Below are 18,335 nucleotides of genomic sequence, written 5' to 3' on the forward strand. Positions count from 1 at the left end.
AAGAAAAATGATGGAGGAGGTAACAAGTTTGACAAGAAATGTACTCACTACTTTACATGGGTAACTGTACCCCCTCTGTATATCACCTTGACAATAAGATAAATTTTTAAAAAAAGTCTTAGGGAGGTGCTGTCTGCCTGGGCAGACCCTTAGATCTCAGCATCCAGAGTAGCTAGGACTACAGGCTTAAAAGTCTGAAATCTCTAATTAAAAGATGAATAGGTGAGTGGTTTTAAAGAAACAAGATCAAGCCAGAGACCAGTTGCTAATACTGTAATCTTAGATATTCAGGAGATTAAGATCCAATGGTCCAGAAGCCATCTTGGACAGATAAATCCAAGAGACTCTTATCTCCGGTTAGCCAGCAAAAAACTAGAAGTGAACGAGTGTCTTAAGGAATGGAGCTGCTTTGAGAGAAATAAGCTCAAGGACAGCACCCAGACCCTGAGTTCAAGCCCCAATATTACCACCAAAACATCATCAACACCACCAAATTTTAATTATTTGCTGCCCATAAGAAATTCACCTGACTCTATTCTTAGTCAATAAAATGTTCAATTCTCAGCCAGAGCAGTAAGGCAAGAATAATAATAGAGAAACAAAGTTTGTCCAAGTTATCCCTATTTGCAGAGATGGTCCTATACTTAAATGACTATAATCTCCACCTGAGATCTCAAATCTGATTAAGTATCTTTGGCAAAATAGCAGAATATACAACTAACATGTATGAGTTAGTAGCTTTTTAAGATACAAGTAGTGAACAGAGAAAGAAATCAGGAAAATAGTACCATTCATAATAGCTTTAAAAAAGTGCCTAGGATCTACCCAAAAGACCACAAACAAGAACACACTAAAGCCACCAGTAAAATAATGTTCAATGCAGCACAATTTGTCATAGGTAAAATATGGAACCAACCCAGATGTCCCTTAGTAGACAAATGGATCAGGAAAATGTGGTACATATACACAATGGAATTTTATGCCACTATCAGAATGACATTGCCCCATTCATGAGGAAATGGAAGGACTTGGAAAAAATTATACTAAGTGAAGTCTCCCTCATAATAATAATAATAATAATAATAATAATAATAATAATTAGCACAGGTTTAGGCTACTCACAGCAGAGGATCATAAGAGCCTAATAGCTATGCCCTTATGAATGCATAAGATAATGCTAAGTGAAATAAACTCCATGTTATGGAAACAACTGTTATATCACTGTTGTAATTACTTTCAACATGCCATGTGAAACTGTAGCTTCTATTGTTGATGATCCTCTTATATCCCCCTTCCTGTACCAGTACCATCACTGTATCTTATCTGAGTAGATTGGAAACTGTATATACTGGTATTAGAACTAGGAAAGTGAAAGGGAATATAAAAATCGAATGACAAAGGATAAAAAGACAAACGACCACAAAAGCAATACTTGTAAAACTGGTGTAAACCAACTGAACAACTCATGGGGGGAGAGGGAAAGGGGGAGGGGAGAAGGGGGAATGAAGGAGGAGGTAACAAACAGTACAAGAAATGTACCCAAGGCCTAACGTATGAAACTGTAACCTCTCCGTACATCACTTTGACAATAAATAAGGAAAACAAAAGGGCCTAGGAATATACCTAACCAGGGAGTTAAGAGCTATCTAACTACAAGAATTATGAACATCAAAGAAAAAGTCATTAGAAGGTGGAAGAACTGCTCATATTCCGGTACGAATTCATAGTGTGAAAATGGCTATATTACAGGAAGCAACCTATAGATTCACTGCTATTTCCCATCAAAACTCCAATGGAATTCTTTAGAGAAATAGAACAAAAAAAGTTCCTAAAATTTATACGGAAACACAAAGAACTCTAAAAAGTCAAAGAAATTCGATCAAAAGGGCAGTGCTGAAGGTATTACAATATCTTATTTAAATTATACTACAGAGCTATAGGAACAAAAATAGCACAGTCATAACAAAAACACACATATAGGCCAGTAAAATAGAACAGAGGACAAAGAAATAAATTCATGCAGCTAACACTATCCAATTCCCAACAAAGGTGCTGAAAATATACTGGAGAAAAGGTATTGAAAAATGTACTGGAAAAATTCCATAACCACATGTAGAAGAGTGGCCTTAGAGCCCTATCTCTCACACTGCACAAAAATCAATTAAAAATAGACCAAAGATCTTAATGTAGGATCTGAAATTTTGACTACTAGAAAACCAGCAGGAAATAATAGGGGGAAACACTTCAAGATATAGATTCCACAAGCTCAGGAAATGAGCAAGAATTGACAAATGACACACCAAATTAAAAAATCAACCCTGCCCCCAATAACCCAACCAATAAACAAGCAAATGAATTGGATAGTTCAGACTACTTCAAAAGAAGTAGTACAAGTGACCAGTAAAAAGACAAGTAAGGTGTGTGTGCGCTCCCGGCCGCCATGAGCTTCCTCAAAAGCTTCCCGCCGCCAGAGCCCCCAGCAGCAGCAGCCAGACACCGAGGCCATGCTGAACAGCAAGGGCCTGGGCACCGACACCCTCTACATCGCCAAGAGCTGCCTGTCTTGGTTAGATGGTTCTGGATTAGGATTCTCACTGGAATACCCCACCATTAGCTTACATGTGGTCTCCAGGGATCTAAATGCCTATCCTCAAGAACACTTGTATGTTATGGTGAATGCCAAATGGGAAGAAGAATCATGAGAATCTCTTTCTGATGAATAAGATAGTGATGATGATAGTGGAACCTATGACTGAATTTAGATTTGTGCCTAGTGCTAAATCAGCATTGGAGGAGCTGTTCACGACGATGTGTGAGTGCCAAGCCCTGCACCCTGACTGCGAGGATGAAGACTCGGATGCTGACTCGGATGCTTATGACGAAGAAGCGTATGATGTGGAGGCACACGAACAAGGACAGGGGGATATCCCTACATTTTATACCTATGAAGAAGGATTATCCCATTAGAAGGAATGCTCTCTTAGTCTGTGAGCAGTCAGTATAACATGGCTGGAGTCTGGACAGAAGATTCAATAAGAGATTATGAAGATGGCATGGAGGTGGATACCACACCAATAGTTGCTGGACAGTTTGAGGGTGCAGATGTTGATCACTGAAAGGGCTTTAATCTTCTTTAAGATTCTCCTTGGAACTGTAGGAGGGAACTCGGTACCTCTTCCACTGTGGAGTGGGGCTGGTGAAAAGCTTTCTTTCCTTCAAAATTCACTTGAACCAGTTCTTTCTCAAGACAATGATACTGAGGCAGGCAGCAGGTTGTCACCAGCAGAAGAAATTATGACCTTTATTAACAAAGGTGAATTAACTTAACCAAGGGGTTGCTTGTAGTTTATCACTTACCCCAAACTTTCTGTGTCTGGTCTTACCTGAGTAGGCCACTACTTCCTGCCTTTGCTGCCCTTCTCTGACCACTAGCGGGACGCTGATGAAACCCACTGGAGCTTGGGGTGTGAGTAGTCAAGGGTGGGGTTTGCAAGAGAGTGTCTGAAGCTGAAATGCCTCTCTGGGACGTAAGGATTTACCCTTAAGAGACAAGGCCAAGACCACAGAGGAATTAGCCTCTGTTGTGTTCCACATGGACATGAGTCTTACTAATTCCAAGCCCAGATGAATGAATTCAGGCCTTGCTGGTATCTCTGGAAAACCCCAACTGAATCCCACCACTGACACAGTGGCTAGCTTCTGCCCTGTTTTACCATCTGCTCTGCTCTGGCCTCTTAGGTTATAGCCTTGAATTTCCACTCTCTTAGGTTCTATAACAGATCAAATGAACTGCGATGATGTCCTCAAAGTCCTTCCCATGGTAATTGTTTTGTCTTTGTAATAGTTCAACAAATAAATCTAGGTCTTCTATATTAAAAAAAAAGACAAATAAATGTTCCATATCTTAGCCATTAGGGAAACACAAATAAAAAAGATATTGAGATTCCCTCTCACCTCAGGCAGAATGGCCATCAACCCCTCCCCTGCAAACAACAAATGGTGGCAAGGATATGAAGAAAAGAAACCCTTATATACTGTTTCTGGGAATAAAAACTAGTGCAATCACAACGGAAATCAGCACAGAATTTCCTCAAAAACTAAAAACAAATATCACACACTGGTATATAAAAAATCGAAATATGAAAGGTGAATGTACAACTGTGTTTACTGCAATACTACTGACAATACCCAAGTTACAGAATTAACCTATGCGCCTATCAACAGATAAGAAAATGTGGAGTCTATATACAATGGGGTTTTATTCCAAGAATTATAAGATCATCATCACTGTAGAAAAATGGATAGAACGGAAAACTGCAGAACAGGTATAACTCAGGAAGATGAATGTTTTCTCTCATATTGGAATCTAGATTTAAATATGTATATACATTTTACATACAGACACACACGACTATTTGGGGGAAAAGAAAAGGACTAGTGACAAAGGGGCAATATCAGGGAGTAGAGGGGTGAAATCTCATCAATGTACATGGTATACATGAAGGAAAATGTCACAATGAAACTTATTGTTTGGTAAAATATGTTAATAAAAAATTAAGAACCACATGAAGCCGCATGGAGAAAATTATATTAAAATATGGATCAAATTTACATTGACTTTCTAAGTGTGACTGCTAGTATTATTAATAAGACCATCTAAGAGACACTTTTTTGAGGCAATTCAATATCAACTTTATGTTTCTCCATTGGATAAGTTTATTTATTTAAATATATATATATTTTGGCACCAGTCTTGTGGCTTGAACTCAGGGTTTGGATACTTCCATGAGCTTCTGCAAGGCTAGTGTCCTACCAATTAACCCACAGCTCTACTTCTAGCCTTTTTAGGGTAATTAGCTGGAGATAAAGAATCTCATGGATGGGGCTGGGAATGTGGCTTAGTGGTCGAGTGCTTGCCTAGCATATGAAGCCCTGGGTTTGATTCCTCAGCACTACATAAACAGAAAAAGCCAGAAGTGGCTCTGTGGCTCAAGTGGTAGAGTGCTAGCCTTGAGCAAAAGAAGCCAGGGACAGTGCTTAGGCCCCGAGTCCCAAACCCCAGGACTGGCAAAAAAAAAAAAAAAGAATCGCATGGACTTTTCTGCCTGACCGGTCTTCAAACTGCAAATCTCCAGATTTCAGCCTCTGGAATAGCTAGAATTACAAGTGTGTGCCACAGGTGTCTGGCTTAAAAAAAATTAACACATTAGTTGTATAAGGAGGACTTCAGTATTTCATTGTGACATTTCCACTCATTTAAACAATGTATCATTATTAACTACCCCATCTATCTGTCATTTTCTCAATTCTCTACTATTTTCATGCACGGAAACAAACTACATCGATCATATTCATCCCCATTCACATTCTTCCTTTAGCCTTCCCTCCTCTCTCTGCTGGTGCCTCTACCCTGTCCAGGTTTGTTTTACTTTGGATAGAGTTCTAAGAGTGTTCTCTACTGCTGAGGGTTTGATCGCTTCTCTAAAGTGGACTGTGTAGGCCCAGTTACTTGTGTGCTGAGCTGCTTGAACATCTGTGCCAGGCACACGCTTCAGGCAGGTACTAGTTACTCATTCTCCTACAATTCGGACACATGCTTTGACCATGGAAATATAACTCTTCTTGAAATGTTTCAAGTGTAATAAGCAAATGATATAAGCAAGACACAAGATTGCTGGTGAAACACAATGAAACAAAAACACTAAGAATTAAGAGGGAGCAAATAAATTTGCTTAATTCTTTATCTTCCTAAACATTTATTATCATTCAGAAAAGGAAATACTAACTAAAATTTTGTCCTAAATGACTAATTCTTGCTATTTTATCATTTGGTTATACAATCATTTCAGTGCAAAACTAAGTTTATACACTACCATAGGCTCAATTAAAATATTCATACCAGAGCATTGTATGCTAAATGAAATCAGAAGCAATTTTCTAATTGCCTCTACCTTACTAGTTGATAACATACCTATGCCAATTTCAGCCTATAAAATACTCATTTTTGGAGTTGGAGATTTGGCTCAGTGGAAGAGTACTTGCCTGGCAAGTGCAAGGCCCCAAGTTCAGTCCTCAGCTATGGAAAAAAAAAATCCAAACAAAAACCCCAACAAAACCCCCCTTATTTTCATGTCTCTGTTCACCTGCTCATCGGCAGTTGCTTACCCGTGATGCATCTCCTTCCTGCTTAATCATATCCATTCCAGGCAGCTGGTTTGGGAAAAGGCTGCCTCCCCTCAGAGCAGGATCATAAACCTGAGGGCAAAAAGACAGGACAGTAGGGCATCCAAAGTATACATAAAAAAAGCTGACCACTAGGGCTGGGAGTATGGCCTAGTGGTAAAGTGCTTGCCTTGCATACATGAAGCTGTGGGTTTGATGCCTCAGAACCACATATACAGAAAAGGCCAGAAGTGGCACTGTGGCTCAAGTGTTAGAGTGTTAGCCTTGAGCAAAAAGAAGCCAGGGACAGTGCTCAGGCCCTGAGTCCAAGCCCTAAAGGGATTGGCAAAAAAAAAAAAAAAAAAAAGCTGACCACTGACCTTCCACCTCTTTTTTTTTGTTGTTGTTGTTGTTTTTTTTTGCCAGTCCCTGAGCTTGGGACTCAGTCAGAGCAATGTCCTTGGCTTCTTTTTGCTCAAGGCTAGCACTCCACCTCTTGAGCCACAGCGCTACTTCTGGCCTTTTCTATATATGTGGTGCTGAGGAACTGAACCTGGAGCTTCATGTATATGAGGCAAGCACTCTACCACTAGGCCATATTCCCAGCCTTCCTCTTTGTTTTATACCTATTTGAGGTATAATACTGAGGAAAAGAGACCACACAAAAATGGCTTTACCCTATTCTCCCATGTATGTATTTTGGGGAGAGTATAGAGAACATGAAAATAAATATACTAGCTGCCTTCAAAAGTATTTTATTTGCATCTGTACAGAAAACAAATTCAGAGATAACGTAAACATATTCATGGTATAACCTGATAACTTTTTGGCTGATTCAAATTAGACCAATGACTTACAACAGACATACAGTTATTACTATAAGCACACAGTCTTATAGTAAAGAGCTTTAATTTTCCCATAAAACCTTGCAAAATAATCATTTTATAGAACAAGAAAAAACACTGTAGCAGTTAGAAACTTTTCACAAAACTAGGGTTTACTAATATTAGAATTACATAACTACTCAAATCTCAATTGTCCATTCTCAAAATCACATTCTAAACTGAAATTCATGGGGATGCCAAAAACTTACTGGTGTCATTTAAACTTCTCGTGTCTCAGTTTCTCCCAAGTAAGAAACAAGATTCAGGATCCTTACCACCATTTTTACTTTGAAGAAACTACTGAGGTTGAGCAGTCACCTATTAGTATTTTTGAGTCCTTCCAAGAATCTTCTGTAATACCATGTTAAAATTACTAATCTATATAGCTTTACCTCTGAGCCAGCCAGTGTTTAAATTGTAGCCTGTTAACTTACTATCTCTTTGTTACCTAGTGAAGCTGGTGCATGCTTAGGGACAGAATTATTTCTATTAGTAAAAAGAACTTTTTATCTTTGGGTAGAGATTGTCCAGGAACCTTGTACATGCCAGGAAAGTATCGTACCATTGTATTGTATCCCTTGACCTCAAAAGGAATAGTTTTTGGATGATTAGTGTCATTCTCATTTTAAGCCACTAGTCGGAAGCAGATAGTTTTGCTTTTTTTTAAAATCTGGTTTTACATTTAAAAATGAAAAAGAAAAATGTCAGTTCTTAATCTATACCCCCCCAAATCCATAGAAATATAAATTCCTCAGTTTTAGAGATTCATTTAATATAGTTAAATTCCTTAAATAAAAGAAAAATGTATATGATGTAAAAGAAACATCAAAAAATTGTCTGACAGGGATTCTGCCATACTTATCTCACTGTTAGTAACTATTTCTGCCAGGTGCTTGTGGGTCATGCCTATAATCCTGGCTACTCAGGAGGCTGAGATCTGAGGATCATGGTTCAAAGCCAGCTCAGGTAGGAAAGTCTGTGAGACTCACATCTCCAATTAACTACCAGAAAACCAGAAGTGGTGCTGTGGCTCAAGTGGCAGAGCACTAGCCTTGAGCAAAAGAGCTCAGGGATAGCACCCCGGCCCAGAGTTCAAGCCCCATGACTGACAAAAAAATAAAATAAAGTATTTCTATTAACCTCATTAAACAAAGGTAAAAATATGGTGAAAAAACCTTCAAAGCATAAGTGGGAGTTGAGGGCAGACACTAGGAATGTGTGAAAATACAGCTAATGCAGAAACAGATAGCTACGGTTAGTAGACACCTAGCTACTTCTCCCTGGTGCTCACCTGCTCGGGACCCATGGAGGACAGCCCTGACGTAGGCACGGAGGTCACTGAGGTCATGCTGATCTGTCCTGTCATCTGGTTCATGTTGCTCATGCCACCTGTGTTGGTCGCCATGGAGACATTGATGTTCATATTGTTATTGTACATACTGGTGTTTGCTTGCTGCCCGAAGTGTGGTGGGGACTGTTGTGAAAACATGCTAGAACAGAGCAGAAAGATGAAATAAAATGTTAGCAGCTGGCAGCAAACAGAGGCAGCCATCTCTGAGCACTTATTTCTCAGGGATGTATCTACAGTGAGTTAAATGAACTGGGGGGGAGGGCATTTAGGGGGCATGCAACAGATGGTGGGGGTGGTGAGGTCTATAACAGGAGAGGTAGTGCTCCAGAAGGCTGCAAGGGAGTCAAACTATCTAGCTCCTACATCACTAGATAGTCCATGTATATTACCCACTGTCCTGGTAGCATCAGAGGGACCTTGTGCTTGTCTTATCATGGTCCTGATAAGGGATGTCTAGGCCACTTGCCTTCTACAGCAGTTCTATGATAAATGGGTGTGGGAGCATCTGTTTAGATTGCAACTTTTACTCCTAAAGGAGAAGTGCTTTGCTAAAGCAGTTTTTGTAACTCTCTGGTACTTTCTTCTCAGAAGAGTAAACTGACTTATATAGCAGTTCATTTGGTATTACCCTTCTTGAGCAGGTATATTTTTTTAAAATGCAGATAAAACGAGAGGGTAATCTATAGAAGGTTTCCTTATCCTTTGTATCTGAAGGACATAACGAGACGTGTTACCTGTTTCCACTCATGTTCCCTTGTGCCCATCCATTCATGTCTGAGGGGGCCTGATAGGCGGGGTTGGCCTGAGACTGCTGCATCATGGGGCTCTGGGTATGTGCCATTCTGGGTGACATTAGAGGACTCTGGGGAGTCGTGGCCCCAGTGAAGCCAGGGTCAGGTTGCTGACTTATTCCTTAAAAAAACACAACAGAAACCCAGAGATCATTAGTTTCATTGTGGAGACTAGCGGGGGGAAAAAGAGAGCATTCCAAATTACACAAAGAGGGCTGGGGATATAGCCTAGTGGCAAGAGTGCCTGCCTCGGATACACGAGGCCCTAGGTTCGATTCCCCAGCACCACATATACAGAAAACGGCCAGAAGCGGCGCTGTGGCTCAAGTGGCAGAGTGCTAGCCTTGAGCGGGAAGAAGCCAGGGACGGTGCTCGGGCCCTGAGTCCAAGGCCCAGGACTGGCCAAAAAAAAAAAAAAAAAAAAAAAAAAACCAAATTACACAAAGAAACTTTCAAATACATAATCGTATGCTGATTAATTATGTACATTTTGAAAATGATCTTGAGCTCTGATCAAAATGCACAAAGAAAAAAAGGTCTCCCTACTTTGTGAAAACATTTTCGTAATCCATACCTCCACAGTTTGAGGGTCCTGTAGAGTCATGGCCAGAGTTACAGAAAGAAAATAGTATTCCTTCCTTAAACCCAATAATCAGTCCTTAAGTTACTTCAACTGTATTGATTAGATCGAGTTAAATTAATATTCCACTATACATCAATAGTGAACATATGGGACTTGGGATATGTATGATTCAAGCACAGAGTGCCTGTGGAGCTGAGTTCAAACCCTAGGATGGCCAAAAAATAAAATCAACACACAAATAGTTTTTAATTTAAATTAAGTCATTTCATGATATGATGGAAGCATTAAAAAAAAGTAATTGTACCCATGTTTGGCTTGTTTCAACTCTATGGCACTGTTAGCACTACCCAAGGTTAGCAATAAAGGGTAAAAAAAGTACAGTATGTTTCTTGTTCATTCTCAAAGAAAATGGAATTTATATTAAATGGAAAGGAAGGACTTTCAGCAGAATTTACTGTCATCAAAAATAGGCTGTATGCTGGGGGCTCACACCTACAATTCTAGCTACTCAGGAAGCTGAGATCTGAGGACCAAGGTACAGACTCAGCTGAGGCAGAAAAGTTCTCAAGACTCCTATCCTCAATTAGCCAGCAAAAATCTAGAACTGGAGGCATGGCTCAAGTAGCAGAGTCCTGCGCCATGTGCTTGAGGCCCTCCATAAGCTCCAGTTACTCGCACCAAAAAAAAAAAAAAAAAAAAAAATCCCAAAAGAAAATTGGGAAGGCAGGCAACATCTTCTGAGTATTTCAGAGATGTACATTAAGTTCATTTTTGTTTAAGATTTGTAAAACTCACATGTGTAATTAATACTTAAATTCTTTATAGAAGATTAAGGCCCATACACTACTATTATATGCTATACATTACCTTTGTTTCTTTAAAGAATTAGGAGACTAGAATTTAGGCAACATAAAGTCATTACTGGCTATATATAGATATAGATAATTCCAACAATGGTTAGGGAAAGACATTTTGAATACTAATATTAATGTAAGCATTTACATCTATCAAAATTCAATTATTAAGTGAACGCCACATGTATACAAATCTTAATGTTCATTCATGACATTATATTTCTTAAGACTGACACTAAAGAACAAATCAATATGAAGAAAACTAAGAGGTCTCTCATTATGGATTCCATATAGTATTTCTCAAGAATTATCTCTTGATAATATAATCCTTAAAATCTAATTTTTCAAAAGCTTTAGATTAGCTATTATATGTAAGTTTATTATGTTGTTCAACATTTTGTATTTTATCTATTGATTTGTTTGAGTCAGTCTCAGAGGCATTCAAATATAAATGGAAATATAGGTACACTGTGTTCACAGGCATTGACAAGAACAGATACACTCATACACATTCACACGCCTGACAGACAGACACATACACCCTACACATACACACTTACTTCGGTCATTCTTAAAGTAAGACCTGCACTCAGAGAAAAGGAGGTACCTGAGCTGAGAGCCTGGAAGGTACTGTGCTGGACTTGGGGACTCCTGCCAGGCCCCAACTGTCCTCCCAGGTTTCCTATCATTCCCTGGTTAGCCAGATTCATCTGGGAGCCATGCAAAGAGCTGTGCGAGAGGAGCTGTGACCCATGACTGGGGGACACTGGGGAGAAAGGACTGGTGAAAGGTGGTGGGGATGTGAATCCAGTACCGTAGTTTGGAGGAAATGGAAACTGCTGGGCATTTGCCTGGGGAAGCCGGGGATTGCTCATGGTTGCTGGTAGACCTCTAGGAGCCACCATGTTTGGTGTCATATTCAACCCTTGTCCTCTCATCATCAAAGTTCGTTGCTGAACCTGCTGTTGCTGATGCATTTGTCTCTGTCGAAGATGCTGGTTCAGGATTTCCCTCTGTCTCTGAGCCAGCATCTGTGCATTAATAGGTGCCTAAATCAAGGTTAATACACAGAGAAAAACAATGGAGTAGACACAGATTAAAAAAGAAACAAATGACACTGTCTCATCTATAATTACTTAGAAAATAAAATTCCATAGGAAGGAGAGACTGTAGAATTGAAAAACTGCTGATTAAGTACATGAGCTAATTTCTATATATACAATGATTCTGAAGTCCTGATAATATCCATTTACTCATATTGTGAGGGCACAGGTAACTAAAGGATTTCAAAAGAACCAACCTTCCTTCCTTCCTTCCTTCTTTCCCTTCCTCCCTCCCTTCCTCCCTCTTTCCCACTCTCTCTTTTTGCCAGTCTTTGGGCTTAAACTGAGCGCCTCAGAACCGTCCCTGAGCTTCTTTTGCTCAAGGCCAGCACTCTACCTCACTTAAGCAACAGAGCCATTTCCGGCCTTTTTGGTTTATGTGTTACTGAGGAATCAAACCCAGGTCTTTGTGCATGCAAGGCAAGCGCTCTACCACTAAGCCCCACAGTATTTTTTACAGGAAGATTTTGGTTTTTTTTGGGGGGGGGGGACAAGGTCTTGTTATGTAGCCTAGTCTCAAAAGTTGCAAAACTCCTGTCTCCCAACGCTTAGGTGCTGTGATTATAGAGTATGCCATCATGCCCATCAGAAGACTGGTAGTTTAGAGTCTTGTTAAAGTCTTTGTGCCAAAAGGTGAAATGATACTCTCGGAAAGGCTTTAGGGGGTATAAAGAACAGAAGCACAAGAAGACAGACAGGATAAGAGTAAGAAAGAAGGAGAGAAGGCACACATGAATGGATGAAGGGAAAGTACTAGTAAGAGGGATGTACCTGTTTATGTGTCCTAGGAGGACATAGTTAAACCTTTGTCATTTGTGACTTTTATAAGGATACTTGCTCAATAAAATTCAATTGTAACCCTGAAATCAGAGCTTATGGCTTCATTATAGTCATGCATGGGCCCAAGAACATTGGCAAAGAATTTCAGATGCCCAATGTGTACATTGCCCGATAAGGTTGAATGAGGCAATGCCTTTCTATTGGTGATTTTACCGTTTAAGTGGTCACTAAGCACAATAGGGCAATGTGGCCATAGTTTTGCAGGATCCAAAGCCTGTGCTCCTCCCAGAGCAATGGCTTAGCACTCTCTCACTTAGTGCTGGCAGCAACCTTATGTATTCATATTACATAAAGTTACTTGAATGCTAAGAATCTACTGTACCCGGCAATAAAAATAGCTATACCTAGAAGAAATTAAAAAAGTTGACAGTATCAACACATACAGTGTAGAACCAGTATGTTGATGTGGTTTGTATGGCCATTCTAGCCCCTAACCTGACTCATATGAGTGAGGAAGAAATGACAACAGAAGCCAACTGGACATAGTGAAGCAGATGGCTGGATTGCTCTCTTACCTGTGTTGGTACCCCAGGCCTCAGAGTTAAGTTCACATTTGAAACACTGCTGATTTGATTCATAAGTGGCTGGCGATTCTAAACACAAGACACATAGGAATCAATATCTTTTTTAAACAGAAAATATTTTACTTTACATCCACTTTTTCCAGTAACTTCCCTGGCCGACCCAGTACCAGCATACTGTTGTATATACCACTAATCTTCCTGGGTTCCCACCACCACCCCAACACTGAAGATCTCACAGAACAAACCTGCTGTGCTTGGAGGCGGTGCTGAAGCTGTAGTCTCAGTTGATTTGGCTGGTTCTGCACTAGGCCTGTGGGCCTGAGGCCTGGTCTGGGCTGCATCCGGAGTGCAGCGTAACTAGGCCTCTGTCCCATGGTGTGGAAATTTGCATCTTGCATGGGAGTATAGCTGCTCTGCGCCATCTGGGCCTGAGATGCATACTGCTGTGGGAAAACAGGGGCCTTCTGCTCCAGCATGAGGTTGGACTCCTGACTTGAGAACTGTTCTGGATCTACTGCTTGGCTCTGAGGAGAAAGCCCCAAATGAGAAATAAATAGTAAGTAAATGAACAATGTGGGCAGGGCTGGGGGCTGGGGAGCAGACTTGGGGAAAGCAAAGGAAGGGGTGACACTGTCCAATAAAGAAATGTATTTATTACTTGACTTATGAAATGGCAACCTTCTGTATAATACCTTATCAATAATAAGAAAATCATATATGAAAAATAAACAAGGGGGAGGGATTGGAATATGGCTTAGTGGTAGGGTGCTTGCCTTGCATACATAAAGCCCTGGGTTAGATTCCTGAGCATCACATATATAGAAAAAGCCAGAAGTGGCGCTATGGCTCAAGCCTTGAGCCAGGGACAGTGCTCAGGTCCTGAGTCCAAACCCCAGGACTGGCAAAAGAAACAAAAACAAAAACAGAAAAATAAGGCCACTAAAACCAGCACAGTAAGTACAAGGGTGTCTTCTCTTGCTCATATATATATTTTAATTAAATTTTATTGACAAGGTAATGTGCAGAGAGGTACAGTTACATAATAAGGTAGTCAGTACATTTCTTGCCATATTTGTTACACCCTCCCTTATTTTTCTTTCTCTTCCTTAGTTCAGGTAAGCATATATACAATACCCAGTGTACCAAATTCATATACAGTAACTATGTGGGGTACGCCAAAGGAAATTCACCATTAAACGTAATGACAACAATAGAATCCTCCTCTGTTCTCTCAGAGTTCTTTTTGCTTATCCTCATCTTATATAATCATGTGTACATAGTTGTTGAGCTACTGTGATCCTCTGATAGGTCTATCCTAGACCTTTTCATGTTTGTTTAGTAGTTGTTTGGTTTTGGATACATAATGTAAAGTCACTGACCCAAACATGTGGAAATACCATTTGAAAAGAAGTTTGTTATTTTGTAGACCTGGTCTCTACTGTCCTTCCCTCTGCCCCCAACAGTCATATATCAAGGAGACAATGAGCCTTTGTTCTCTGTGTTCTAGGCTTGTCTCGCTCAACATTATTTGTTCAAGCTCTGACCATTTCCCTGCGAATACCAATGTTTTATCACTTCTAATTGCTATGTAGTATTCCATTGTGTACAGGCACTACATTCTTTAGATGTATTCATCTATAGTGGGGCATCTGGGTTGCTTCCATATTTTGGCTATTGTGAATTGTGCATCTTGCTCATATATTTGAAGCTACTTACCTGTACTTATTACTACATAAAAATATCATTAGCTGGACTGGACTCCACATTTCTGTCTATATGATAGTATTTATTTGAAGCTATTTACCTGTATTATGTATTTACATAAAAGTATCATTGGCTTTACTCCACATTTTCTTCTGTGTTATAGTATTTGTTTGGAAGGTCCATTTATACAAAGAAAGGAGCAGGGGAAAGAATAGCCTGACTATCAGTAGTACTACTCCTAAGTGAAGGGGAGAAATGGGTCATAACTACAGGATGCTTCTACTCAGCCCAGTCACAGACAAAGCTAGTCACAGACATCAGGTTCAGATAACATCTAAAAGTGGTAAGTGTGTGTGTGTGTGTCAGTGTGTATGTTTGTGTGCTCCTCTTGGGGCTTGAACTTATTAGGACCTAGGCACTGTCCCTGAGCTTTTTTGCTCAAATAAGCTAGTGCTCTATCCTTGAAGCCATAGCGCTACTTCTGTCTTTTTGGTGGCTAAGTGGTGATAAGAGTCACAGACTTTCTTGCCAGAACTGGCTTTGAATGGCAATCCTTAGATCTCAGCCTCCTCAGTAGCTAGGATTATAGGCATGAGTCACCAGTGCTCAACTACTCCCAAGAACATTTTAAAATTTTCCTTAGACAAACAAGGATAAGTGTGCAGAATATTAAATCTAACAGATACTAAAGTCAAAGCCAATTAGCCATACAGGAAGCAGTTAACCTCCATTTTCCTTTTTTAATTTACTTCAAGTTACCCATGTAACCTTTGGTCAGACCTTTCCATTATGCTGTTTTCAGTATGAATTGGCAAGTCTGAACTCCCACTTAGTCTGTTAAAGGGTGGGAATTATGACAAGACTATTTTTAATGATCCAAAGGAGTCTATAAAACCTTCCTCATAGACACAGTGACATGCCAGACATCTAAGATGTATACTGGACCTTGTATAGTACTTTATAGCAAAATAAATAAAGATGACTCATGCTGAGTCAAGAGGAGGAAGTAGCAAGAGCGGGATGGGTTTTCCAGGTCACTCAACCTGCAGCCAACCAGGAAGTGCTGTTTCACATAACATGGGTATGTGTGGCAAGCTTCAGACAGCACTGTGCATGTTCTGAGACTGTAAGTTATTTATGCCATTGCTACCAAGTTCTCTCAAAGCAGAGGAATGGCTTTTAAAAGTAACAAACTAATTACCAGGAGAAGGAAAGGAAAATAAGCTAAGACTGGGTAACTTTTTAAGTCCCCAATTTGTTTAAATATCCCCGTTATTATGGACCCCATTTACATAAAGATCAAAATGATTAGTAAGGGGCTGGTACTATGGCCTAGTGGTAAAGTGCTCATCTCATCTACATGAAGCCCTGGGTTCGATTCCTCATCACCAAATATAGAGAAAAAGCCGGAAGTGGTGCTATGGGTCAAATGGTAGAGTGCTAGCCTTGAGCAAAAAGAAGCCAGGAACAGCGCTCAGGCCCTGAGTCCAAGCCCCAGGAAAAAACAAACTAGCAAAAAACAAAACAAAACAGAAAATGATTAATAAGTTGCAGTTACGTCTAACTTCTGCTAAACTATCTGTAAAGGATTTCTTTACCACCAACAGCTGCCTATACCTGCCTACTCGTGACAGTAACTGGAATGCCAACGCTCATTCCAGCTTCCCTTGTAGGTGAAGGGCCTAGGTCATGGGGCCGCTAGGACCCTGGTATTTCCAGTTCTCTGCTCACTGTAGGTCCCTCCCTGCTGGCAAGAGTGAATGTGAGGTGAGCTGTGCTTGAGTTTCTGCCCTTCTGCCCAATAACCCAAATCCTAGGGAAAGTTTATTCTCATTTTTTTCCTTCCTGGAGAAAAGTTTATTTTAGAGTAAAAGGATAGAGGGGAGATTGAATAAACAGGGTCAGCCTGTTGGGAGACAAAAAGTATACTGTAAAACCAACTAGAGGATTCATGCAAAGAAAGGAAAGGGTAGCCTTTGTGGCTGCCGGAGCGTATGGACACCTTGCTGATCTTGGTGCCTACCTGGCTGACCAGTTCTGGTATTCCCAGAGCTCTATCCATCTCCTCAAGGCCATCGAAGTTCCTCAAGGCCAGGTAAAGCTGGTCCAGGAGGGCTCCCTCATCACTTGGCGACTCAGCTGCAGGATGCGGACACAACAAATCATCTGGAGAGCTGCCAAATGGCTGCCTACAAGGAGACAAACTTCATCTTGAGTTGATGGATAAGCTAGTCAGCTTCCAGGGTCTCTGTAACAAACAGCCACACCAGGCCATGGAGAACAAAATGCCAATCTAAAATAAAAAATACATCTAAATATCCACTTTATTCAGTGCCTCTGATAGGCCAGACACAAATGTAGGCACTAGAGGCATGATTGTTTTTTTCCGCCAACCCGAATTTACATCCAGCATCTGCTGGAGATTCTGAAGGAAACTCCGAAAAGCTGGGGTGCAAGTATGGGTCAGTGTGAGTCCTGGTACAATAATCTGCTTACCCACTTAAGTGAACATCTATTTAATGAACAATGAAGGAGCACGCTGACTGACTTCACAGGATTTTTCTACAGGAGGCTATGATGTCCATCTGGAAAGAACAGACTTTCTCTGGCATGAAGGCTACACATATTTTCTTGAACTTAGCTGTAGCTAGATGAAATCTGAAATGACTAAGGAAATTTCCTAGTCATGCATACACAGAACTTACAAATATTTATCAAAGACCCTCAAGGTTGATCACAAAGACACATATGAGAAGTGTGCTTATAAGATAATAAGCCATAAAATCATAACACCACTACCAGTGGCTCAGGCCTGTAATCCTAGATATTTCAGAGGCTGAGATTTATGGACTGTGGTTTGAAGCCAGCCTGGGCAGGAAAGTCTGTGAAATGCTCATCTCTAACTAACCATACAAAAAGCCAGAAGTGGAGCTCTGTCTCAAGTGGCAGAGCACTAGCCGTGAGCAAAAAAGCTCAGGATAGCACCTAGGCCTTGAGTTAAAGCCCCAGGATTGGCACACAAAACAAACCCCTCTTAGCTGAGCAAGGTAGTGTACACTTGTAATTCCAGTGTTCAGGAGGTAAGGGCAGGGGGATCACATGTTTCAAGCTAGTCTGGGTTGTATACAGAGACCCTGTTTTAAAAAAAAATGCTTGCAAAACTCCCATAATTTAAAACAATGTACAAACTATAGGAGCTATTTATTTTTTACGGTATTTATTTATTGCAGTACTAGGGTTTGAATTCAGAGCCATGCACTATTTGATAGGCATAAATCTATCACTTGAGCCATGGCCCCAGGCCCAGAGGGACTTTCCAAAAGTTTCAGTCACTTTAATTCTGAAAGAGAAAATGATACTTGTGTTTTGCCAATGATCTATTTTATACGCTTTTGATACTATATATAACACTCTGAGGGAAATAAACATTTAATGAAAAACAAACTCTTTTTCTTTTTTTTTTTTAAATGCTGGTCCTGGGGCTTGAACTCAGTGCCTGAGCACTGCTCTTGACCTTTTTTTCATGCTTTTTTTTTCTT

General features: G+C 40.3%; 1 protein-coding gene and 1 pseudogene across 1 annotated transcript in view; one reads left to right on the top strand and one right to left on the bottom strand.

Moving 5' to 3' along the window:
- The first annotated feature begins 2,434 nt into the window (after positions 1-2,434).
- LOC125344898 lies at positions 2,435-3,432 on the top strand (annotated as a pseudogene).
- Positions 3,433-6,906: 3,474 nt separating this feature from the next.
- LOC125344899 (nuclear receptor coactivator 2-like) overlaps positions 6,907-18,335 on the bottom strand; it is a gene marked incomplete at its 5' end in the record, with an annotated part of 31,841 nt that continues 20,412 nt past the window's right edge. Inside the window, 7 exons of the mRNA XM_048337195.1 lie at positions 6,907-6,927; positions 8,338-8,536; positions 9,132-9,309; positions 11,440-11,674; positions 13,084-13,161; positions 13,338-13,616; positions 16,820-16,985. Of these exons, the coding sequence (XP_048193152.1) occupies positions 6,907-6,927; positions 8,338-8,536; positions 9,132-9,309; positions 11,440-11,674; positions 13,084-13,161; positions 13,338-13,616; positions 16,820-16,985 (1,156 nt within the window). The remainder of the gene's footprint in view (positions 6,928-8,337; positions 8,537-9,131; positions 9,310-11,439; positions 11,675-13,083; positions 13,162-13,337; positions 13,617-16,819; positions 16,986-18,335) is intronic.

The sequence above is a fragment of the Perognathus longimembris genome, unplaced genomic scaffold, assembly GCF_023159225.1.
Source record: "Perognathus longimembris pacificus isolate PPM17 unplaced genomic scaffold, ASM2315922v1 HiC_scaffold_4583, whole genome shotgun sequence".
Lineage (NCBI taxonomy): Eukaryota > Metazoa > Chordata > Mammalia > Rodentia > Heteromyidae > Perognathus > Perognathus longimembris.